Consider the following 24,525-nt stretch of genomic DNA (forward strand, 5'->3'; position numbering starts at 1 on the left):
CAGACCTTTAGTCCGATTGCATAATCTTAACCTTGACATTTTATCTCTTTATAAATATAAGGACCTCTAGTCATTTCTTGTTAATCACTTATAACCCTTTGTTTCTTCTTCGTGAAGAAACATATATTTCAATTTTCTTTTATTATAAGAAATACTTAATAAAATCTTTATATATAATAAAGAAGTATTATTTTATCTATAATCTCGATTTTATGGAATCTTATTTCCACTTTATAAAATTAAGGTACAAGCTATATCCCTGACTAGGGTCTAGCCATTTATAATATAATAATCGGGCAGAACCCCTACCTTGAATGACTTATTACTTGAAACGCCTATGCTCTACTTGGACCGCACTTCTACTTGGAGGGAGGTCTAGAGAGTATAGTTATGGCACGTATTTCGAGGTAAGACTTGTCGAGATATCGCCATATTGGGGTCGTGGCACGCTTATCGAGGTTAAGTATGTGATTTGGAGTGTGAGGATGAGTGAGGACCACCCCCATGGCCGGTCTATTTATAGAAATTTTTCTACATCTTCGCGTATCGCGAAGCTGCTTCACGTGTCGCGAAGATGCACTAGCTTCGCTGAGTCGCCGCGTAGGCTTGCCACGTGTCGCTACGGTATCGCCACGTGTCCTGTATCTCCGCGTATCGCGAAGATGCAAAACGTGGATTCTTCGCGTATCGTGAAAATGCAAAACTTTGAATCTGTTCATTTTTAGTCCCTGATCTTTTAGTAACTTGCCATATTTTGATTTCGTCTCATCATCCAAAAATACAAGGCCCTTATGCGGCTCGCGGTGATGCGAGCGTGCGAAGTGCCAAGTGCGCCATCAAAACGCCACATTACGCCCATTGCCTGAGTCCGAGTCCGTGTGCGTCAGGTGCTTCGCACCCTCCGCTAGGACTATGGAGAGTGGTTAGCCACATTAAAACATTTCTATGGAAAGTTACTTCCTTATAAAGAGCTTTCATTTCTTTGTTTGTTTCCATGTGAGATGAAAGTATTTTTTTCCTTATTTATACTCATATGGAATGCTTCCACTTTCTTCCATCTTTCCATTACTTGCCTTTGAGGTTATTTTTAATCCTTCAACTTTCAAAGTTGACAACTTTAGCCCAAAATAAATATGGGATTTTCCTAGATGTTACACTAGCTGTTTGTTTATCTTTATTTATTATGTTTTAATTAATTTATTTATTTGTGAATGTATATGCTGTTTTTTTATCTTTATTTATTATGTTTTTAATTAATTTATTTATTTGTGAATGTATATTTGAATATTCTACTGTACATTTCCAGGTGTTTCTAAAGAAGCTTTTATAGTCACACACTCACACCATTTTTTATTTTCAAGATGCCGAAAGATCAAGACCACGAAATGAGTTCGAATTTCAGTTAAATTGTGAGGCATTTATTTTATTACTCTTTGAATTCATGTACAATGCTTTTGAATTAATGATATATATCTACATTAGGGTTGGGCAAATTCGGTACCGATTTGGTACCGTGGGTACCAAGTCAGTGCCAAAGTTTTGAGTTTCGGTATCGGGACCGGTACTGGTATTTTCCGAATTTTTTACCTTTGGTACCGGTCATCGAGCCGGGGGTCTCACCGGAAGCAGCCTCTCTATCCCTATGGGGTAGAGGTAAGGCTGCCTACATCTTACCCTCCTCAGACCCTACCATAGCTTTGCTATTGGTGGGATATACTGAGTACGATGATGATGGTACCGGTACCAAAAATTTACGATTTTCAGGACCGGGACCGGTCGGTACCGCTAGGGTACCGATCTCATCCCTAATCTACATGTATTACATCCTATTCAAATCAAAATACTTGGCTATAAGGGGATGGGTCAGATGAAAGTAGACCATAGCAAAATTAGCTATTGCAATTACTAAAATTAGCAATAAGGTTTGGACTTTGAACACTGATATATAGGAAAGCACTAAAAGTGAAAGTTTTTTGTTTAGGAGAATTTGGATAGTTTAAGCCTATCTACTTGCTTGTAGTCTTTTTTTTTTTTTGCTTCTTTTTTTGTAGCTACACATTGTTTGTTTGTTGGTGAAACACTCCCTAGAAGTCTTGTAGGTGGAACCAGCCTTAAACTTCCAAGAAACAGGGCCTCAGATGATGTTACCTTCACAAACTCCATATTGTCAATTATAACATTCTTATGTATTTGTTTGTGTGTAGTCACCGATCCAATGGATAAAGATGAATGGAAGGATAGCACATGACAACGATCTATCAAATATAACATGAATAACCAGGTTATAATATTTTATTCAACTGTATTGTATACGAATGATAGTAATGTAATGTATGGTAAGTGTATGTATACATGATGTCTGTAGTAGTATAGATAATATGATGTATGTACACATATTTTGAATCCATGTATTTTTATTTTGCTGCACGAATATTGGTTTCAGTTTTTAGTAGCCATAGGTTTTTTAGCAGCCCATTCATAACCTGAATACCAATGAACTGAAAACCGATTAAACCGATCTTATTTAGGTCGGTATTCGATTAAAGTTTCATACCCCAAAAATTGGGAAGGCCAGGTTGCGTAAGGGTCAAATGGGTATTTTGTGTTTATTTTATAAATTTTAAAGTCAACGTTGGTATTTTGTATTTATTGATTCTTTTGCTGCAGTTTTACTTTGTGTTTATGTTGAATTACCTTTCATATCAACGTATAGGTTTCATTACACTACTCATGTTTGATAACTATATACTAATTTGTTTGTAAATCAGATTGGTGGCTAGTACGTACTATACAATATATCATGAGAGGACTGATAAACTATCAAAAACGACTAAGGGATGCAAATTATTGTCGTCGCCGCATCGCGCGGGTTTCTGCTAGTGCATTTATATATATATTTATAAACAAAAACAAAAATTCGAAATGGGTCAGGTTTTCGGGTTTGAAAAGTAACGAATGTTACATGAAAACCCTAATAATATATGTGAAGAGTAAAGGGTTGCAGATCCAAATAATATCTGCTAAGAGTAAAGGGTTGCAGACCCAAATAATATCTGCGAAGTGTAAAGGGTTGCAGACCCAAATAATATCTACAAAGAATAAAGGGTTGCAGACCCTAATAATATCTGCGAAGGTTATAGGGCGAAAGGCTTTTTAAAACATAGAACGATCATGTATGTAATAATTAATGAAAGTAAGATAAAGTATTAAATTAAGAAACGTACGTAAGTATGTTTAAAAGAAAGATAAGCAGGTTAAGTATGTATTACATATCTTCGGATACATATATGTAAGAATGTGAATGTAATGTACATTACCTGATTAACTAGAACTCACTCAGCATAGCTGACTTTTAGTATGCACGCATATGAATAGGATGAGGCAGGTTGTTTGATGGAGACACGTGGCAATAAGATGAATATTGGCATCGTTATGAAGAAGATTCACGTGTTATTTATGTTTAATGTTAAGACTTACGTTATTCCGTTTTGAACCAGTACTTGATGTTTGTATGAATGGTTGACGTTTATGTTCCGCGAATTATTTTAATTAACTCTAATTTCCTAATTATCTGAATGAGTAAATCCAACCCGAGCAAAAGTAGGGCACCCAGGCCCAGGGCCTTACATTACGTGTGATTTTTTTAAAAATTGTGATGAACACGAAGAACATCATAAGAAAAATATTAGTTTTTCATAATCTTAAGCTTATAGAATATGTATTTTTAACAATTCTAAACAGTTTTATAACCGGTTTTCAAGATGAAACCGATTTTAGTGATGAAAACTGAAAACAGACTTTAGGGTTTATCAATTTTTTAGTCCATGTCTTCCGATTTAGATCTAAATTTATGGAAAACATGAAAAACTGATTAATCAACATTGATCTGATACCACATGTTGATCAGTTCTTCGTGTTAGTAATGGAAAAACATGATAATATAATAAACCTATAATTATATTCGCTGTCTGGGCCCTTGTCAGCCCCCCACATCCATCCACTTTAAAATTAAAAATAAATTACTCTTACTTTTAAAATTTTTATATTTTTTTTAACAATAACCATTTATCTTTACTTGTGCCAATGGTTGGAGCTTGGGTTTTTCAGTTAAGACTCAAGTTGTCGCATTTGGATAGATATTGGTAATGAAGTATTTTAGCTAGGCTTGTGTAAAGGTTGTCAGTTCGAATCCTGAGCCCCTAGGTTTCGTCTCACCTTGTGTTACGCCAGAAAGTTCAGCTCTTGTGGTGACACAAAGTCTGTCAAGTGACAGTCAGCGGTATGGCTTCTTAGGGAACGCTCAAGCCAAACTTTAAAACAAGCGTAGGCCCAGTTAACATAGTCTGGTCAGAATCAGGACTCTCTAAATTTGAAAAGTACAGTAGCCTAAATAGTACAGCAGTCTAAATATAAAAAGAAAAAGTTTTATTATTAATTTACTAATTTCCTACCCCAGAGTTAGAATATACAAATTCAAACCGTTGTACAACTTTCAATGCATTTAGTACATCCGTTTAAAATATATTTACCTGGACTTTCAGTTTTTTTCTAATGAGAGAAGATTAACCATTTCATTTAAAAATTTAAGCCATCCTCTCTCTTTCCATTTTCATCTTCTTCTTCTCCAAGCTTCGTGTTCTTCTACACTTATCACAACAATGGCTGCTCTGGTTCTTCTTCTGCTCATTTTCTCCATGGTTTCTCACTCAAGTAAGCATTTATATCTTTCTTTCCCATTTCTTTTCTTAACTGATTCAACAAAAAAATGAGAGTAACAAAATAAAGTTATTATTATTGTTACTTTTATATGTGTTTTAAGTTTTTACCTTGCAAGAGTCTTTGTTCATGTAACCACCAACAAAATAGGAAAAAGAACAAACATTATGTCTTAATCCATAAAAGTTAAACCTTAAAATGCTTGCTGAATCATTTGACTAATAAATAGACATTCCTTTCTTTTGATCTGATGTCTTTTTTTTCCTGGTGTTATGTATTGTGTTATGCATTGCTGGCTTGTACTTGATGTTACAGAAGTTGTACTTAATGCTTTACGAGTTGGACATAAATTCTTAATCTTGGTACTGTATTTGACATACTATATTGAATATACATATTAGAGTCACTTAACCAGTAAAAGCTATCAAAATAAGCATTTCCTTTTAGTTTCGTAAAACTAAACATGTTTTATTTTTATAAAACGGAAAATAAATTTATTTTATTGATTTGACTGTTCAAATATTTATTTTTGGTGAAAGGATCTGAAGAAACACGAAACGTACCAGGCATAGTTCGGATCGTCTTCTATGGGATGATGTAACCAAATCTCGCTCTCCTCCGCTCAGATCTGCAATGGTTTTTGGGGGTGTGGAGGTGACTGCTAAGAAATCTCGAGGATCTCTTGTTTACAGACACAAAAATGGTTATGGTGGTGGCTCTTCTTGAGAACAACCTTAATATAGGGAGCCTCATGGCCATCATCATGGTACCCTAATGGGCCTAGCCCAGTTAGGGTTACCTCCACAAAACCCCCTCAGCCCAATAATATTGTATTAGTCTATATAATAAAATAAGCAAAACATAATAAATTAAGGTCGTAAGCCGGGTTTAGTACCATACCCCTACAAGCCCCCCAAGTCCAGTGTTGCTCCTAGGCGTGCAAGCGTTTAGGTGGAGCGCTGGACTTCATAAGGTGTGTTAGGATATGAGGCGGTTTTTCCCCTTTCTTCGGCCTTGTCTTTATTGTCTTTGAGTTTTGAGAGGTTTTCTCCATAATGGTGACATGTTGTAATCCTTATGATAATAATGGTGCACTGGCATAAATAAGATATAGCACGCATCATAACAATAGTGGCACGGGGCCTGATAAAAGATAGAGTGCGCATCTCGATAATAATGTAATGCAACTTGCGCGCGAGGCAGCTTACGAGCTATAAAAATAATGAAGCTTGCGCGCGAGGCGACTTACGAGCTATAAAATAATGAAGCATGCGCGAGTTGCGGCTTATGAGCTATAATATGATGATAATGACTGGCCCACAAGGGCCTCTTCTACGCAGGATGACTATCCCGGCTTGTCTTCAAAATAATAATGGAGGCACAAACGGCCAGATAATAATAATAATGTCATAGGTGCTTGTGCGACTCGTAGCCGAACCTGCAAAAACATATCAACTAAAAGTGGATGTATTACAAGGTTCACATCCTCGGGCAAATTATGAGGTGTGCCCAACCTACGTTGGCGCGTGGCCGTTTGGGATATTATTAGGCTCCCGACCTTTATGTTTGGCGCGTGGCCATGTGGGATATTATTAGGCTCCCGACCCTTATGTTTGGCGCGTGGCCGTTTGGGATATTATTAGGCTCCCGACCGTTATGTTTGGCGCGTGGCCGTTTGGGATATTATTAGGCTCCCGACCTTTATGTTTGGCGCGTGGCCATGTGGGATATTATTAGGCTCCCGACCTTTATGTTTGGCGCGTGGCCATTTGGGATATTATTAGGCTCCCGACCTTTATGTTTGGCGCGTGGCCATGTGGGACATTATTAGGCTCCCGACCTTTATGTTTGGCGCGTGGCCATGTGGGATATTATTAGGCTCCCGACCTAAGATTCGGATGTCTTCCATCGCGATAATGTAGTGGTGGTATACCACGATAGTCCCCCAGTTCATTACTGCTAAATAATGTTAGGAGGATTGAACTTGTAATAATAAACTTGTTAATAAAGTTTTAATCACATGGGCGGATGAGGGGCTGTTATGAAAAATTGGAAATAATTCCTTCCTCTTTTAAATCTTTTTGCCTTTGAACGTTCCTGCCACCATTTTGAACATTTGGGATGGTTGCATGGAGTTCGTAATTGCCGGAGTTGGCGTTGAACTTCAAGAAGGTCGCATGCATTCCGCGACGGCGGAGTTTTTCCCACCGGATCAAGTTGGTGGAATGTGATACGCGACTGCGCGCAAGCATCATGGCGGTGCGCGTGTAGAGTGGCGGAAGGGTTGATCTGCGACTGCGGTGGCAGAATGTTGATCCGCGGTGGCGCGCATGCGACGTGGCTTGTATTCCACCCTGCTATTGTGGCGCTGTTGCGTTACAATGGCGCTGTTGGTATGCTAGTGTGTATGTGATCCGCGGTGGCGGGTGTTAATCCGCTGTGCCTGTTTTTGTCCGCCTACGCGCATGAGAAAGCGGTTGACACGCCGTGAACGGATTACAAATAACAAGCATGGTGGTCTTCGTGATGGCGGCCTTCATGTCTTCCCACTTGAACAGTGATGCGGATGCAAGAAACCAACTTTTTGGAGGTGCCCATCCATAATGACGCGTTGTTGTTCCGCGACGGCGCCCACGCATGTGGCGCAGTGTTCTTTTGTGACGTGATTGCGTAGTGGTGATCCGCAAGTATGATGGCGGTGTGTTATTTAGCGATGCGCATGCACGGTGGCGAGGTGTTGGATTGCGGTGGTGCGGTGCTCGGCGCCAGCGCGCATGCGTGATGGCGCGCTGCTGCTTCATAGCGGTAGAACTCATGCATGGTGGCATGCACCATGGCGGCCAGATGGTTATCCGCGGTGGCGTGTACGCGTGGTGGCGCAATGACATTACGCGGTGGCGAGGTTCACTTGTCGTGGCGCGCATGAATGTTGACGGAATGTTAATCCGCGACTGTGCGCATGTATGGCGGCAGAGTATTGACCCGCGACGGCGCATCGTGATCCGCGGCGACGCGCTGCTGCTTCATGGCGGCGCGCTGTTGCCTCAAGGTGGCGCGAATGAATGGTGGCGGAATGTTGATCCGCGACGGTGTGCATGCATGGTGGCAGAGTATTGGCCCGCGACGGCGCATCATGATCCGCGGCGACGCGCTGCTACTTTATGGCGGCGCGATGTTGCCTCAAGGTGGCGCGAATGAATGGTGGCGGAATGTTGATCCGCGACGGTGTGCATGCATGGTGGCGATGTATTGAACCGCGGTGGCGCAAGCGTGGTGGCGATGTATCGAACCGCGGTGGCGCATGGTTGGTGGCGGAGTGTTGTGCCGCGGTGGCGCATGCGTGGTGGCGGAGTGTTGTGCCGCGGTAGCAGACATGCGTGTTGCGTTGTTCTTCCGTGGTGACGCGCATGCATGGTGACGCGGCGACGATCTGCGGTGGCGCTCATATATTGTATCGGGGTGTTCGACTGTGCGCATGCATGATGGCGCACTGTTGCTTATGGGCGCGGAATGGACGTCACAGTGGTGGTGTTGGAAAGCCAGAGCGCTTATATGGTCCGCAATGACGCGCGGTGTTGATTCACGCCAGGGCTCATGGATGGCCGCGCGGTGCAGATCCGCGGCGGCGCACATGTATGGCGCCTTGATGGCGAAGACAGCCCCGACGGAGCTGAATAGAAGAAGGAGGCGGAGTCTATCTGGCCAGCACTGTTCTGATGAGATTTGTACAAGACATCCTTGGATGACAAGACAATTGAAGCTGGCCAGCACCATCCTTTTTTTTTTTTTTGTAAGGTAGCAGATCTAAAAGCTCATTTTTTGCATTATGAACTCGTATATGAAGATTTCTGCGCCGGATCTTGGCTGTATTGCCGGAAAAAATGCAAATCTTGCACCGTGAGAATTTTTGGCCACCGAAATAAAGTAGATCTGGTCGTCACAGTCAGATCTAATTAAAACCGTCACAGATCCGGAGCATTATTGTCCGAATCTGGTAGCTTTTTCTGAAAAATTATCAGATCTGAAAAGGTTTTCAGATTTATTTCACCCTCTCGTTCTTCCAAAAAGCAGATCTAGAAGTCAAAAAAGGAGAGTCGAAGATGCGGCTCGTTTTCGATGTGGTTCCACGGATGGCGCCAATGAAGAAACACGAAACGTACCAGGCATAGTTCGGATCGTCTTCTACGGGATGATGTAACCAAATCTCGCTCTCCTCCGCTCAGATCTGCAATGGTTTTTGGGGGTGTGGAGGTGACTGCTAAGAAATCTCGAGGATCTCTTGTTTACAGACACAAAAATGGTTATGGTGGTGGCTCTTATTGAGAACAACCTTAACAAGGAGGTGGAGACCTCCTTATATAGGGAGCCTCATGGCCACCATCATGGTACCCTAATGGGCCTAGCCCAGTTAGGGTTACCTCCACAAAACCCCTTCAGCCCAATAATATTGTATTAGTCCATATAATAAAATAAGCCAAACATAATAAATCAAGGTCGTAAGCCGGGTTTAGTACCATACCCCTACAGGATCCATGTATATTATGTATATTTTTTTTGGCTATTAATGAAAACATAACATATAAGAAGAATATATAAACATGCTATATGTGTGTGTGTGTATAGGTGGAACATGGTGTGTGTGCAAGAAAGGTGGAAACGATAAGGTTCTGCAGATGGCAATAGACTGGGCGTGTGGAAACGGTGCAGACTGCACTCCAACGCACCAGGGTGGCAAGTGCTACAACCCGGACACCGTCATTGACCACTGCAACTATGCGGTCAACAGCTATTTCCAAGCCAAGGGTTAGGCCCCTGGCTCATGTGATTTCAACGGTGCAGCCACCGTCACCACCTCTGACCCAAGTTAGTATAATATATTATCACAAACATTTGTATTTTAATCTTAATTAATTTGTTTCTAATTAATAATGTTTTTCTTTTTACCTATGAACAGGTGCTAATGGGTGTTCTTATCCTTCTTCTGCCAGGTATCTCTTTCTTTGCTAAAATTGTTTTCCACCACCAACATACGAAATACCCAAAATATCCATATCAAAGGAATCCAAAGTTTTGTCAGTTTTAAGTGTTTTTTTCCCATAAATATCTTCTCAAATAAGAGCGTTTTAAATACAGCCGGAAAACGGTATTCAAAAGAAAATTAGTTAAAAAGGGACTGTAAAATGGACATTTATAGAGGGCGTATGACTTATGCATAACTGTCATATCGGTGAGTATCAATAAAGTTAGACGGTCGTATAATGTTATGTTGACCATCTTTAGCAATTTGTAAAATGACTCGTGTAGAACTTTATTTTATTTTGCGCGGGCATGTATTGTATAACAATTTACGTACCATATGGATAGTATGTCTTCAATTTTTGTGTGTTTTGTATATTTTTTTTATTTTGTATCCGGCCTAAAGTTAATCGAGTCAAACTTAAACGAGCTTAATGACAGGAAAGCATATTTCGTAAATTCATGTAATAAATTAGGTTTTTAGTTTTTACCCGTTATGAGGTAGGCCCACCAAGCCTCAAGCAAAACAAAACCTCTTTAAATTTATAGCAACTTTTTGACAAATCTAGGTAATGTCTTTGTAGAATTTATCGTCTTCTGTCTGCACCATGTTGTTTTGTGCTTCGTCATTATCTTATCTCATTATTACTCGGTATCCAATGTCCACTTCTGGTTGTACCACGTGCTTTTATAGTTGTACAACGCTGACAAAGCGTAACGTGGAGCCAAACTAGTCAAGAGTGGTCAATCCATATTTTGTTATTTATTCTTGTAGCTCATTAAAAGTTTTACATTTGAGTTGTTTTTGTAATTGTGCATTTATTTGCTTTACTTTACTATCCAAAGGTGGACTCATTTGGTGCAATATTTGTGAATGTAGTGGTATGCCCGTGACGAATTCGCCGGGCAACGCGAGGACACCAGGCGCCACCACCACCGTGACACCAGGCAGCACCACTGCTTCGCCCTATGGCAACAACCCAACCAACACCGGCGTGTTAGGAGGCGGGGGTTGGGCCTGGTATGGGCCCATCGGGAGCGGGTATCAACACGGATGTTAGCCATGGGTTCATGATACATCAAGAAGCCACCACTTTTGGTTTCTTGACCATAATGGGTTCAACGCTTGTAATGCTTTTGTGGGGTTGATTAGTATGTACAAGTGGATGATGCATGCATGTGGTAGTAGTAATATTATATGTTTTTTACTTGGGTTAGTGGAGTGTCTCACTATCTAGATTGGGAAATTATTGAGGTTCTATATTCCTTTTTGTTGGTTCACTCTGGTCTGTTTTTTTTTACTTATTTTATGAGAATGTTTCATTTCTATGTGGACCAACAACACTATTCGGCGGAGTCTTGATTAAATAGTTAGAAATGGCAACTATTGTAAAATATGAAGCTTCAAATGAATATACTCAAATGGTTTTGTAGTCATTGGGGACCCTTTCAAACCATCTAAAGTTCTACTTTATTAGAACACTCGATAGGATTGTTCGTGGTACGGTTTGACAAATTTTGGTAGGATTAGGTTTGAAGCCGAACCGGCTGGGCTAGGTAGGCCAAACTGCTTAAAACGGTTTGGTTTAGGCTATTTTTTAAGCATGGAATCGTGACATTAGGTTTTCAAAAGTTCTAGCAGTCTTGGAAAAGGACCAACCTTGAGATTTAACACCAAACCTTACATGAATGATACCCCTGCACATCCGTTTTGCCAAGTGTAAGAATAACTGAACATTACATAATGTTCAATTATGCAGCATATGCGACTTACATAGTTACATCTAGAACCATTTGGTGTTTAAAAACATTGTCTTACATTGAAAGGATTATATATTCTCTATGTTATTTTATCGTCGTTCTACTAATAGAAGTTCAAATAGTTAGCAAAACAACCCCTTCAAAGATTTTATATAAGACTACTACTGTCTTCCAAAGATAGTTAACCACTATAACAATTTATTTATGAACTTTTTTTTTGAAAAAACTAAGTTAATCTTTACAAAAGTTATCTTATCGAACTGTTAAACTACAATATTCGTAGTCTGGTGGTACTCAAATACAATACAAATCCTGTATCGCACTTCTTTTGAAGAATCACTAATTTCACAAATTAATTAGAGTAGATTAATTGAAGAATAAACAAATATGGACCCATGGCCCATATGTTCAATTCCCGGTTTTAGAGGTGCACAAATCAGTTAACCGTTAACCGGTTAATTTTCTAACCGTTTTTTTTTTGGGAAATAACCGGTTAGACCGATTAATCGGGTCAGGTACTAACCGGTTTTGATAAATTAATTATAAAAAAATCGGTTAACCAGTCGGGTAAAAACCGGTTAGAAACCTGTTTTTAATAAAATATTAATTAAAAAATCGTTAACCAGTTTTGAGATCAATAATATAAACCGGTTACTAACCGGCGGTTAGGATCGGTTAGTAACCGTTTAGCTTTTCGGTTAGAAACCGGTTCCCATGTGCACCTCTACCCGGATTCACTTTTTTTGGCCCAACCAAGTCCTGACAAACTTTGTTTTTTTTAACCCAAAAAATATTGGTACCTTCAGTCTTTTCTTCAAAGTTTCTTGATTGTATTTTACATTTGTACTTGAGAAATTTCTTTCTAAACCGATTATATTTTATTTTTGCAAGGGTGAATTTCGACAATCCAATCCGGCCTATTTCATACTTTATCACGCTCATTATGTGAGTGGTAAATCAAGCTCACTGGACGACCCATTCAGATAATGGTTAACCGTCCAACCATATGGATCTAGCATAGCACAGTCTTTATGATGAATCAACTTCCTCTTTCACAGTGTTGAATATTGAACTAGGATAACTTCTCAAATGCAAAAGTGAGCGATGAGGAGTGTGTTGCAGTGGTCCCTGTGAAGGCCGTGATCCCATAGGTGCTACCTCAACCCCAGCACACCCTCCCCGCATGTATAACACAGCCTAATGACAAGACACAGTATAAATTGAATAGACTCAAATTGATTCACTATATAATTTAAGTTGATTCAAATGAATCTATGTTTTGAAGATCAATAGGCAAAACTTGAGTCCGAAAATAATTGTTACATGCCATAACATCATAAACAACAAATGAATAAACATTCTTAGACATCCTTCTATAATCGGTACCAAATGCCTGTGTTATTTTAGTCACCAAAAATGGTCCAAAACAATCTCTATAAAAACATCCATTAGTACACACCCCTCCATGAATGCCACTTCAAATTCAACTGAAAAACCAACGGATTCACACCCAAAATCCCTCGATTCAACCTGGGATCAAACACATCAAACCCCACCCGGTTCAATGAATCCAAAACAGCTTGTGACCCCACAGCAGGCAAAAGAACCGATCGAGCCTCTTTAGGCACGGTTCCAACCAAGGCTCGAGCCTTCTGCAAATGAGCATTAGCCGTTGATGCCATATCAAAAACCGCTTCACTAAGTCTCTCACGTGAATCCATTCTTATCTCCAACTTCCCACCTTGCTTCAAAAGCAACCCGTGTTTTTCAGCCACTTTAACCGGTATGTAACTAAACTGGTGGCTAGGGTTTGCATGATAAGGAAGTGACTTAATAAGCAAAAGCAACCCACTCGCCTTCCCAATATGTGAAGCCGCATGATCCGCTGCAGTGGATGTTATACCGCCTGCTTGAAGAGTCGTATACAATATAGTTGAAGATGTATCTTCTGCATATTTCTCCAACTCTTCAATTGTTTGATAGACATCATCAACACCCCTTTGAGCATCATTTATACGCGCCTCAACGGACCGTTTCAACCAGCTTTTGCTAACTTTCTGCTCAGATATGACAGATGCAAGAGCCTGTGCTGTCGGGTGTTCAATAACTTTGTTTTTGAAGATCTTGTCAATGGCATCTTGCCACCAAAAAAGACGCATCAGCCCAATTTTGGGGTCGGAAGCAACATCCATTGCACGGGATGTTTCAACATTAAAGGCACGCAGAGCAAAACCGGCCCTGCGTATGCTTGTGGGTAGTTCAAGTAGGCAGAGGTAGTGATGGTAGTCATAGGTTCTGACTTGTTGCACACAGTGTGAAAATGCAGCTTTCAAGCCGCTTGAAGTGGAAGCACCACTCATTTAAACTCAATAATGAATGTATAATTACGACCTGAAAACCATGCAATTCAGTTAGGATATTACTAGAAGGTTTTGTCACTTTTATCTTGTTTCATTACCTAACTTGCTTCTTGACTAATTACAGAAAGTCAACCTCATTCAACTAGATTTAGGCATCAATGTAGGGCTGTACACGAACCGAACTTAACAAGGCCTTGTTAATGTTCGTCCGCTAAGCTTTTATTGGGCAAACAAACGGTTCACGAACATCTAACCGAACATACTTTTTTTTCATGTTCGTTCATCAAGGAAATAAGCTTGTTCGTGAACAGCTCATGAACACAAACAATGCTTTATTTGATTTGGCTAACCGAGAAGGGTAAGTGTCAATGATTTGGTCTAACTACAAAATTTGTGTTGGCGTTTTCTTTTTTGACATTCAAATTCAGATGTTAATTTGATATATAAATTATCACCTAAAACTCATATATTTTCTTTTATAGTTAATAATTTCGCTTGAATCTATATGACAAGATTAAAGAAGTCATCAGCAGGTTTAAAAAACTAACACAAACATTAACAAACACATTACCGAACACAATTGAACGAACAAGGCCTTTGTCCGTGTTCGCTCGTTTAGTCAATCGAACGGTATCCCTTGTTGATGAACTTACAAATGTGGAAACTAAGCTAAAAATGTGTATTGTGATTCAACAGAGGACTCGTATCACTGTTATGCTTACTTAAGCATTCGTAATGAACAAATAAATCTGTGATGATTGATCCTAAACAGTGAAAATAAGAACACCACACCTGAAAGTTTGTTAGAAGTAGCAATCTCAAAGGCTAGGTTAGATTTGAGAGTATTGAAAATACATCGTAAAATCACACGCTCTTAAAAACAGTCAGTGATCTGTGTGACAAAATGCTAAGAGCAGAGGTGAATCAGGATTGAAAAGCGTACCTGAACAGTAGCCTGCCGGCGGCGAGATATTGTTAAACGTCCGAAGAGGGTCCGTGGTCGGTGGCAGACTGACCCTAAATTAGTCCGTCCATGTAGTTGCTCGCTCGTAGCATTTCAACCCTCCAGGTTTCCCACATATTCATATTTTGTACCTTACATGTATGAGAAAAAAGCTATGGCTATCCCTAGACTAGCAAAGAACTTAGAAACTTTAGAAACCTTGTTACTATTACATGAAATCGTCCTTAATAAAATTGATAAAAGCCCAAGTAGAGCTTGGCTTCAATCCATTCGAGTATAACCTCTTTATACATAAAATGCTCGTAGAAGACTTGATTTTAAGTTTTAGTTGTTTTACATATGTACTTGTGGAGTAGGGTCACAGACCCACCAGCAAGACACTAAAAGTTATTTAGCTGACTAGCCGCGAAACAGAAAAACTCATCCTCAAGATGATCGATGGAATCACCTACGAAAAGACCCTCAAATCATAACCCATGATATGCGTAAGTGGAAGACACGTCGCACACAAGCGACATGACCTCGTATGGTGAATAATGTAGAAGCCAATTACTGTCCAAGATCCCCAAGAACCATGATGGCGCGTTAAATCAATCACAAGGTGTCATGTTGTACTGTCCGGTGACACCTGTCTCCGTACGCCAGCTAGTACACCAAATCACAAAAGCTTAGTAAATGTGTTGGAATGAATGTTCATCAAATAGATATGAAAATATAGAAAACAAAGGATAGTGATTGGATCGTATATAGTCGATACGTGCACCAATCATACTTGCCCGAGAGCACTAACTTCAGTCATTTTTCGATATCAGAATAACGATTTATAATTAAATGGAAAAGGGTATTTACCTTTTTTTTTAGCTACCAACAAACATAGAGTGCCTGGGTACTCCGTACAGGATGACCAGCTGGCCCAACCTAGACGTACGAAGCCCTTAAGCGCCTCCAAGTTATCTCCAGTTCCGGGGAAAACCCACTCGCCCGAAGGCCCATTGGTGGTAAAACTTGGATGCTCTCATAATCGAACTGGAAATCACAAGGATCCCAGTCTTCCTTCATTGAGCCACCCATGTCTCCTAAAGTGTTATAAGTGAGAATTGAACTTGGATCTCCATTGAGAAACCCAAATTCCCTACCACTACACCACATTAGAAAGGACGGTTTTTGCCTTTATCAAATGAGACAAATTTAAATTTATAAAATTATCCACTACACAATTTGAGATTCCTCCTGGATAAAACCTTCATCTATTTTTAATCATGTCATTTATGTAATTAATATAATGGTTTGCAAAAATAAACCATAACTGAAAACCAAATAGTTAACTGAAAAAATTAGTTAAAATTAACCATAACTGAACAAAATCAATAGTAATAGTTGTGTGAATCTGATTAACCAACCATTAAGTTATGGTTGCAATTAATTTGTATCCATTAACCGACTTTAACCGGAACTGAAAGAACCTTTTATGTTTGTGTTTTTGCAAATTTTATATATCCATTTCCATCTTTTCTATCTCACTTTTTAGCTCTGAAACATTTAAATTTATGTTCCAACTAATGCAGCTCGAAAACACCACAACGAAAATTGAAAACGACGTATTTCATCATAGAAACTTCATAATTGAGTTTGGATCGCCATAATCAAACCATTTTCAACTAGAACAAACGGAAATAAAATACATTGCACAATTATCCGAACTTAACCGAAACCTACCCATAACCGACGGTTAACCAAGCTACGGTTAACCAACCATTTGGCTATGGTAGCATCTAGGGATGCCAATCGTGTCGGGTTGGCAGGTTGATGGGTTTCGGGTTGCAGATAGCGTGCTGAGATTTTTCAACCCTAACCCAACCCATATATTTATTCGTCTCGTGTCAACCCATTTTATTCGTGTCGTGTTCGGGTTTGTTTTGGTCAACCTATTTTACGTTCACATACGAATATAAGTAATACCTATTGACCTAGTAATAAATTAAACAATTAATTACTCTATTCATATAAATCTTGTTAATAATTTGTGATAGATCTAATTGTTTTTGTGTATTTATCTCCCATTTCCAATTAACAAACTTAGGTTCACATATTTAACTTAAAATAAGAACAAACGAATGAAAATAACCATATATTAGAGATTCTCATCCCATCCCCTATCTTCAAATTCAAAAATATACTAAAAAACATTGTTTTTCTATCTTTTGTTCAAGTAAATAATACTTTTCAATACCTTTATAATAATAATAATTATTATTATTATTATTATTATTATTATTATCTTTTCTGTCTCATCTACTCACAACTATTTTCAAAAAACATTAAAAAAAATTTACGGTGCTCCAAAAACTTTTCAAATATACAGAAAAATCACAACATTTCTATCACAATCACTCACAACACCCTAAATCGCTCTCTATATTATAAAAACATCACTCACATAATTTTATGGATGGATTGAGAATGTTCATTAGACAGTTATAACTAATAAAATAAAAATATTGGAAGTAAAAAAATGATAAAAGTAATAAAAAAAGTAGTTTTATTTTTAAAAGTTAATTGGTTGAAAATTTTTTTAAAAAATTAAGTATTTAACTTTAAAATTTAATAATTATTATCTCTAAGACTAAAATATTAACTTCTTTAAAAATCTTAAACAGATTAACAGATAAAATCATTTTTTAACGGGTCAGTTTCAAATTAACATATTTAAGAAAACGAATTGTATCTACCCAAAACCTATAATTTTTTGTCATATGACATCCACAAGCAAACCGAAGTGACTTTACACATCCCCACCAAAATCCCAAATTTTGTGAGGTCAAACGAAACAAGCTAAAGTCCATGATTACTTGGCTTTTGCTTTATACTCTTAAGTTGGAGAAAGTACCAATCACAGCCTGCCTAGGCTTCTTGTTTCAAATTTCAAACCTCACTTTCTCCTTCTCCTGTGTCAGTCAGTCAGTCAATCAATGGAGTGTCCGCCTCCGCCCGATGACGTCAATGGAACCCAACGTCGTCGTGTTGGATTGGTCTACGATGAAAGGATGTGTAAGCAAGCACTCAACGCCTAAAGGCGAACCTCATCCCGAAAATCCCAATCGTATCCGTGCTATTTGGAACAAACTCACCTCCACTCGACTTCATCACAGGTCTTTCTTACACACTCAATGCATACATACCTTCACTATATATATATATATGTACTTGGTTTAGTGTTTGATGGAATTATTAGGGTTTCTGGCCTGCCACTTTATTGTAATTGTTTACGTTTAGCAACGAAAAAGAAAAACTAAACAAATTTCCTTTCTTGCTGATGTTGTTACTTAATTATCACATTTCACGTTGCCAGCTAAGTTTATTCAAATCGTTTCTTACTTAGCATGATTTCTATATTATAGGATAAAAACCAAGAAATTTCATTTCTAGTACCGGTTTTCGTAATTATTATTAATCAGCAATATCTCAACTTTAATTCTTAATTTCTAATGCTTTTTTATACACTTATCTTGTATGCTAACTTGTATTTCAGATGCATGGTCTTTGATGCCAAACAAGTGGAAGACAAATATATAGCTGCGGTTCATACCAGTAACCAGATTAATCTGATCAAGACTATAAGCTCCCAAAAGCCAGCTTCAAAATGAAACAGGGTGGCTAGTAAGTACAATTCTATATATTTCAATGAAGGTTCATCCGAATCTGCTTATCTTGCTGCTGGCTCTGTGCTTGAGGTGAGAGCCTATGATACATATTTGTAATTACATGTTATAATATATGGTATGCTTTATTTGACTGTAAAGTATTAATAAAAGATATGTTTAACAGGCTGCTGAGAAAGTTGCAAAAGGGGAGCTTAACTCGGCCTTTGCTATTGTTAGACCTCCTGGACACCATGTTGAAGAAGATGAACCAATGGGATTCTGCCTATTCAACAATGTTGCAATTGCAACCAGCTTTCTTCTTAACCAAAAAGTGAGCGTTATATACTTATATGTGTTTTTGTATCATTAACATGTATACACATGACTATAGTGCATCATTAAGTAACTTAACTCTTGCGATGCTTTAGGAATTAGGTATCAACAAGATACTAATTGTCGACTGGGATGTTCATCATGGAAACGGTACTCAAAAGATGTTCTTGAAAGACTCTCGAGTCCTGTTCTTCTCTGTTCACAGGTAAAATACATGATCTGTCATTCTGTTGTTTGTAAAACTCATAACCTTTTATGAAGCTTATTTATAGAATACGCTGCAAACGTGCAGGCATGAGTATGGGAGTTTTTATCCTACTGGTGATGATGGTTCACACATCATGATTGGTGAGGGACCTGGTGCTGGTTATAATATTAATGTTCCATGGGAGAATGGTCAATGTGGGGATGCTGATTACATTGCGGTTTGGGACCATATATTAATCCCAGTTGCAACAGAATTTGACCCTGACATAATAATAATCTCAGCAGGATTTGATGCAGGTCACCTCTACTAACTGTCAATGAAGTTAATATATTTACTGTCAACATGTATATGAAACTTTATATTGTATCATTGAGCAGCCATTGGTGATCCACTTGGAGGCTGTCGTATCACGCCACATGGTTATTCTATATTATTGAAAAAGGTTAGCATCCAATAGCCTAGGATTGTGTTCTCAGTTTTACATGTTTTAACTGTATTTTTTGGTGATTGGTGATTTGTCTAGTTGATGAAGTTTAGCAGTGGAAAGATTATCATGGCATTAGAAGGAGGATACAATCTCAACTCATTAGCAAATTCAGTAGTTGCTTGTGTGGAAACGTTGCTAGAAGACAAACCTATTACCGAATCTGTTGATGTTTATCCATTTGAATCCACATGGACCGTGATCAAGGCGGTAAGATCCAGAAATTTTTCAAAATTTCATCTTTCTTACGCAGTTATGCATAATACTATTTGTCACTACACGTTACATTTGTTCAGGTTCGCGAGGAATTAAGGACCTTTTGGCCAATACTGACAGACAAGTTGCCTGAAGAATTGACCACTAAAGTAACGCCTCTACTTCAGGTGGCAGTTTTGCGATTCTACTTTATTTCTTTTAAGAAGCTTTTATCATAATCATCAAATTTAGATTAAACAATTGGGTGTTTTCTTTCCATATGTGACTACAGTCATATAGCTCACAATCAGAAGATGAATACGATGATGATCTTCAAGAGGATGTTACAATACCACTTTCAAAACTGAATCTCAGTGAAGATGGTAATGTTGCAGGTTGAATTCTTCAATTATGTTCCAAAAATCTTTAATTTTCTCTCTCTTTTAAAATCTAATTAGTTGCAACTAAATCTAGATAAAGTTACTGCTACTTCTTCTCAAGCTTGGAGATCTGAGTTATCAACAGTTCATGTTTGGTATGCATCTTTTGGGTCAAACATGAGCGAGTCAAGATTCCTTTGTTACATACAAGGTGGCCAGGTAAAAGAGTTTCATAACTGTTTATAATGTTAGGGGTCGTATTACCGTCTTACCCTTGTTTTAAGCTAATTTGCAGGCGGAAGGTATGAAAAAACCATGTCGAGGGGCGGTGGATAAAACGAAGCCAACAGAGGTCATGTGGAAGACGGTCCCACACCGTTTATTCTTTGGTAGAGAGAGTACAGTAACTTGGGGTCCTGGAGGTGTTGCTTTTCTTAATCCAGAAATTAATAATCAGGAAAAGACATATATGTGCCTTTATAGGATCACGTATGTTACCTTACCTTAAAATAATAATGTAACATTTTTTATATTTATGCATTCATCCCATGACTTTAATTTGTCAATTTATGCAGTCTTGAGCAGTTTAATGATGTTCTGCTACAAGAAAATGTTTGTACGGACACAAGTTCTCCTTTCTTTGACCTGAATGCTTTAGATTCCATTGAATATGAAAAGAATATTTCTTTGAAAGCTCTCAAGGTACAACACTACAACTTATCTGAGTTTGACTTTCAAAAGTCAAAAACAATATTAAATTCCAATATTACAAATGTTAACCAAATGTCGGTTTTGCACAGGACGGGTGGTACCATAATGTTGTTTACTTGGGGAAGGAGAATGATATTCCAATTCTAACAATGACGTAAGCTCGTTTTGCTTAAAAATGTAAATTTCCTTTTTAAGGTTTTGAACAGATCTTATTCAAATTCAGGTGCACTGATGCTCATGTTGAGGGATTTAAATCTGGAAAGATACCAATTCGTGCACCAGCTAAAGGATATGTGGATCCCTTGGTTAGAGGGCTTGTTCAGGGGAAACAACTGTCAGAAGATGAAGCTGTTGCTTATATACAGGAAGCAGCTGCTAAACCATTATGATTGCAAACCTTACTATTATGTGTTTATTCTTTAAAAAAGTTGCTTGAACAACTTGTGCTGGTAGCTCCCATTTCCCAACTAAGATTTATGCTTTTGACTTTCTGAAGTCAACTGACAACTTCTATTTTTGCAACTTGGTATTTAACTTCTGTTAGTGTTTGACCTTTTAGGCTTTTATGTCTGTTTAATCATAGAAATTGTGAAATTTGGTTCTAAATAGAGCATGATGTTATAGTTGCCATTATATACCAACAAAATAACATACATTTAAAACTGACTTTTGAATATTTTGTCTTTCATATCAACTCAATTACAACTATAAAGCACTTGGCACCTTTTCACTCAGCACCATTAATAAATAGAATCCTACTCTGCATAAAATAGTACAAATGTAAACAAAACTGATACCACTCAAGCCCCAGGAACCCTGGAATGACTTATTGAGAGTAAACATCTGCAACTTCTTTCTGACTTCATTGTCAACGTGATTTCAGTGTCGCATGACCCGTGTCACTCAAATGTTTATGTAATTTAGTCCTGCCACATAAACAACCATAATAAGCCCAACTGCGAACAGAATACTATACTGGTGCAAACGAGCCAAGCCACTCACAAGCTACTCAAGATCAAAACGATAAAAAGCTAGAAATGAGCAGAGCCGAGCATTAAATAAAGCACGTTCTCATCTATGTATTTTTGAAGTTTCAACTCAATTCCTTTTGGACTTCAATGTTTTATAACTATATTCAGTTAAAGCTCGTTTAAAGTTTTTCTTAAATTAACTCGGGCCAAGCCAATATTGAGCTTCAATTTCTGTATACAAGTCGAGCTCGAGCCCAAAAACATAGACTTGAATCGAGCCAAGCTCGAGTGGTGTAATGCTTGGGCTCGCCTTGGCTCATTTGCACTTTGCACTTCTACAACAGATAAAAGAGACACGCGACACATAAAATCTTAACCTCATACCTTGATTCAAAGTCTACTCCACAAGTATCGCATTCATTCCCAGCATTTCTTGATGTTGCCTGCAATCAAACAAGAACATAACATTATTTTAGACCATGCATTGTACAAATTGAAAAACTATGTTAACAACAGCTTTTGTAATACCTTCTGCTTCTTCCCTTTGGGCGGATTTTTGGCTTTTGAATTCGCCTCCTTTTTGTTTGTAACTTTAGTTGCAGGAGCTTGTTTGGAAACCTTGACCTTTCCTGTCGGCCCACCATCTCTTCCACCGTTGTCCTCATTGTTTGCACAAGATGGTTCTTCGGTGTGTAACCCGTCCTCACGTTTCTCATCCACCTCAACTTTCTTATTAATCTCGGGTTTATCACTTCTTCCGTGTTCTTCATCTTCATCTCTTTTAGCAGTTTCTTTCCTACCTCCCCTCTTTCTTCTACCTTTCATATTATTATACTCCATCAAGTCTACCTCTTCTTCATCTTCAACTTCAACGTAAACCTTCTTCGTCCACCTTGTGGCTCCAAGATTCTTTCTATTGTTCAACATTGCTTTCAAAACAATATCCTCATCATCGTCATCTTCTTCTTCTTTGTCGTCGTCGTCATCATCATCATCATCATCATCATCATCCGCTCCCTTTCTGTTATTATCAACATCAACAAACTCCTCTGACCGGCTTTCTTCATCATCATCCTTTTCTTCCTTCTGTATATCAACACCTTCAAATTCTTCTTTTAGCTTTTCAACGTCATCACCCGACACAAACCCGTCTTCCTCTTCATCATCGACATCTTGGTTTTCTTGATCTTCTTCTCCAAAAGCCTCCCTTAACTCCGCAACTTTATCCTTATGCTTCCTCGACTGCTCATGATTCTTCCACTGCTTATCACTCTTAAACTTCTTCCCACACGCCACACAATACAACTCATTCTTCCTCACCTCATCCTCTTCCACCACCTCATCCGCCACATCATCATCATCCTCCCCCTTCGCCCACTCGGGCACCTCATACGCCCTCGCCCTCTCCGCCTTCTCTCTCGCCAACTCCATCTTCCTCACCCTCTCCTCCTCCCTCTTCCTCTCAACCTCCTCCTGCCTCTTCACCTGCATATCAATCACCCGCTTATCCCTCTTCTTCACAAACTCCGCCAACCCCCGCACTGCCTCATTAAACTCCCGTCTTGCCTTCTTCCTAACCTTCTTATTCTCCTCCTCCATCTTCCTCCTACTCCGCCTATCCCCTCCCGCCATCGCGTCATACACATCCGCCCACGCAAAATCCATCACCGTCACAAACCCTAACCAATACCCGTAAAACGCATTCACCTGCACATACGGACTCTCCGCGTTCCCCATCAGCGGGGCCTCTTTCACCACCACATTACCCAACCCCAACATCCTCACATAATTCAACTCATTCTGATAAACCCTATCGAACACATCCGCATACACCTTATAAAACCCTTTACCCTTATCCGAAAACCCAGAATACACCGAATTCGAAAAATAACTAAACAGATCAGGCACAACAGCTGATGACGATGAGGATGATGATGGGTTTGTGCCGGAGAAGAGGATTTGGGAGCGGTGAGAGTCGTACCACGCGCGTTCTCTGACGTCGGAGAGTACCTCGTAGGCGTTGACGAGTTCTTGGAATGAAGCGGTGGCTTCGGATTCTGAGATGCCGGATTTGATAAGTTTGTCTGGGTGGCGTTGGAGGGCGAGTTTGCGGTAGGCTGATCGGATCTCGTCGGCGGTGCAGTCGCGGTTCAGACCCAGGACTTCGTATAGGCAACGCTTCTCCGGCGATGTCATTGAATTGGTTGTGGTGGTCAGCTACGACTAGGGTTTTGGTAACCTGTTGAAACGTGTTAAAACCGGAAGTATAAATAGAAGACAATTACTTAAATAGACATGTTTGTTGTGAAACCACCGACGATTTTACAAGTTGTATAACACCTTTTCACATTTGTCAAAAGTCTTGGCCACATGAACACTCCACATAAGTATTATGAAAGTGTCGGTAAGACACATCCATGTGATGGATGCCAAATTTTCAATCCCAACTAATGAACATGTCCCCTAAATAGTATTACCTTTTTGTATATATATCTACCTTTGTAATCTAAGAAGACACCATCAAAAAGTTACTGAATCATACATTTTCTTATTCTCTTGTTTTGTTATCTTCAAGTTCTCATATTACACTAATAATATTGTTATAGTTAGAGCTAATATTATAACACGTTATCAGCACGAGCCGCTTATATCCTAACGAAGAAAGGTAATAGACACAAAGGTATCTACATAAGCATCATAAACACTTCTTTAATTATGTACATTAGATATATATCTATGCATATACATATACTAACTAATATACTGAGTAATAGCAATAATGTGT

At 38.8% G+C, this 24,525-nt stretch overlaps 2 protein-coding genes and 2 pseudogenes across 4 annotated transcripts; 2 read left to right on the forward strand and 2 right to left on the reverse strand.

The window, feature by feature from the left end:
• The first annotated feature begins 4,610 nt into the window (after window positions 1-4,610).
• LOC143619616 (PLASMODESMATA CALLOSE-BINDING PROTEIN 2-like) lies at window positions 4,611-10,902 on the forward strand (annotated as a pseudogene). The gene is made up of 4 exons (XR_013151209.1): window positions 4,611-4,710; window positions 9,340-9,579; window positions 9,671-9,704; window positions 10,613-10,902. The product of XR_013151209.1 is annotated as a PLASMODESMATA CALLOSE-BINDING PROTEIN 2-like (transcript).
• A 1,878-nt stretch (window positions 10,903-12,780) lies between these two features.
• On the reverse strand, window positions 12,781-13,900 carry LOC143619617 (uncharacterized). The gene has a single exon (XM_077091506.1). It carries the CDS (start codon window positions 13,851-13,853, stop codon window positions 12,942-12,944), a length of 912 nt encoding a protein of 303 aa, XP_076947621.1. The 5' UTR covers window positions 13,854-13,900; the 3' UTR covers window positions 12,781-12,941.
• A 3,886-nt stretch (window positions 13,901-17,786) lies between these two features.
• Window positions 17,787-21,299, forward strand: LOC143619698 (histone deacetylase 5-like; annotated as a pseudogene). Its single transcript, XR_013151223.1, has 14 exons — window positions 17,787-17,966; window positions 18,347-18,548; window positions 18,643-18,789; window positions 18,887-18,996; window positions 19,084-19,295; window positions 19,377-19,441; window positions 19,523-19,693; window positions 19,780-19,866; window positions 19,971-20,073; window positions 20,153-20,277; window positions 20,354-20,547; window positions 20,634-20,760; window positions 20,859-20,923; window positions 20,993-21,299. The product of XR_013151223.1 is annotated as a histone deacetylase 5-like (transcript).
• Window positions 21,300-21,466: 167 nt separating this feature from the next.
• On the reverse strand, window positions 21,467-23,942 carry LOC143619699 (DNAJ protein JJJ1 homolog). The gene is made up of 3 exons (XM_077091568.1): window positions 22,269-23,942; window positions 22,125-22,183; window positions 21,467-21,695 (listed from the first exon to the last, which is right to left on the reverse strand). The coding sequence occupies exons 1-3, from the start codon at window positions 23,934-23,936 to the stop codon at window positions 21,638-21,640; spliced, it is 1,785 nt and encodes a 594-aa protein (XP_076947683.1). The 5' UTR covers window positions 23,937-23,942; the 3' UTR covers window positions 21,467-21,637.
• Between the last annotated feature and the right edge of the window lie 583 nt (window positions 23,943-24,525).

The sequence above is a fragment of the Bidens hawaiensis genome, unplaced genomic scaffold (assembly GCF_021521415.1).
Source record: "Bidens hawaiensis isolate Kalapana, Puna unplaced genomic scaffold, B.hawaiensis_p1.1 tig00002477_1, whole genome shotgun sequence".
In the NCBI taxonomy this organism is placed as follows: domain Eukaryota; kingdom Viridiplantae; phylum Streptophyta; class Magnoliopsida; order Asterales; family Asteraceae; genus Bidens; species Bidens hawaiensis.

Excerpts from the sequence above, each read along its gene's own strand:
- LOC143619617 (XM_077091506.1), bottom strand. The coding sequence starts at position 13,853 with ATGAGTGGTGCTTCCACTTCAAGCGGCTTGAAAGCTGCATTTTCACAC.
- LOC143619699 (XM_077091568.1), bottom strand. The coding sequence starts at position 23,936 with ATGACATCGCCGGAGAAGCGTTGCCTATACGAAGTCCTGGGTCTGAAC. Across the intron at positions 22,184-22,268 it reads CCAAAGGGAAGAAGCAGAAG|GCAACATCAAGAAATGCTGG; the intron begins GTATTACAAAAG and ends GTTTGATTGCAG. Across the intron at positions 21,696-22,124 it reads GGAGTAGACTTTGAATCAAG|GACTAAATTACATAAACATT; the intron begins GTATGAGGTTAA and ends TTTATGTGGCAG.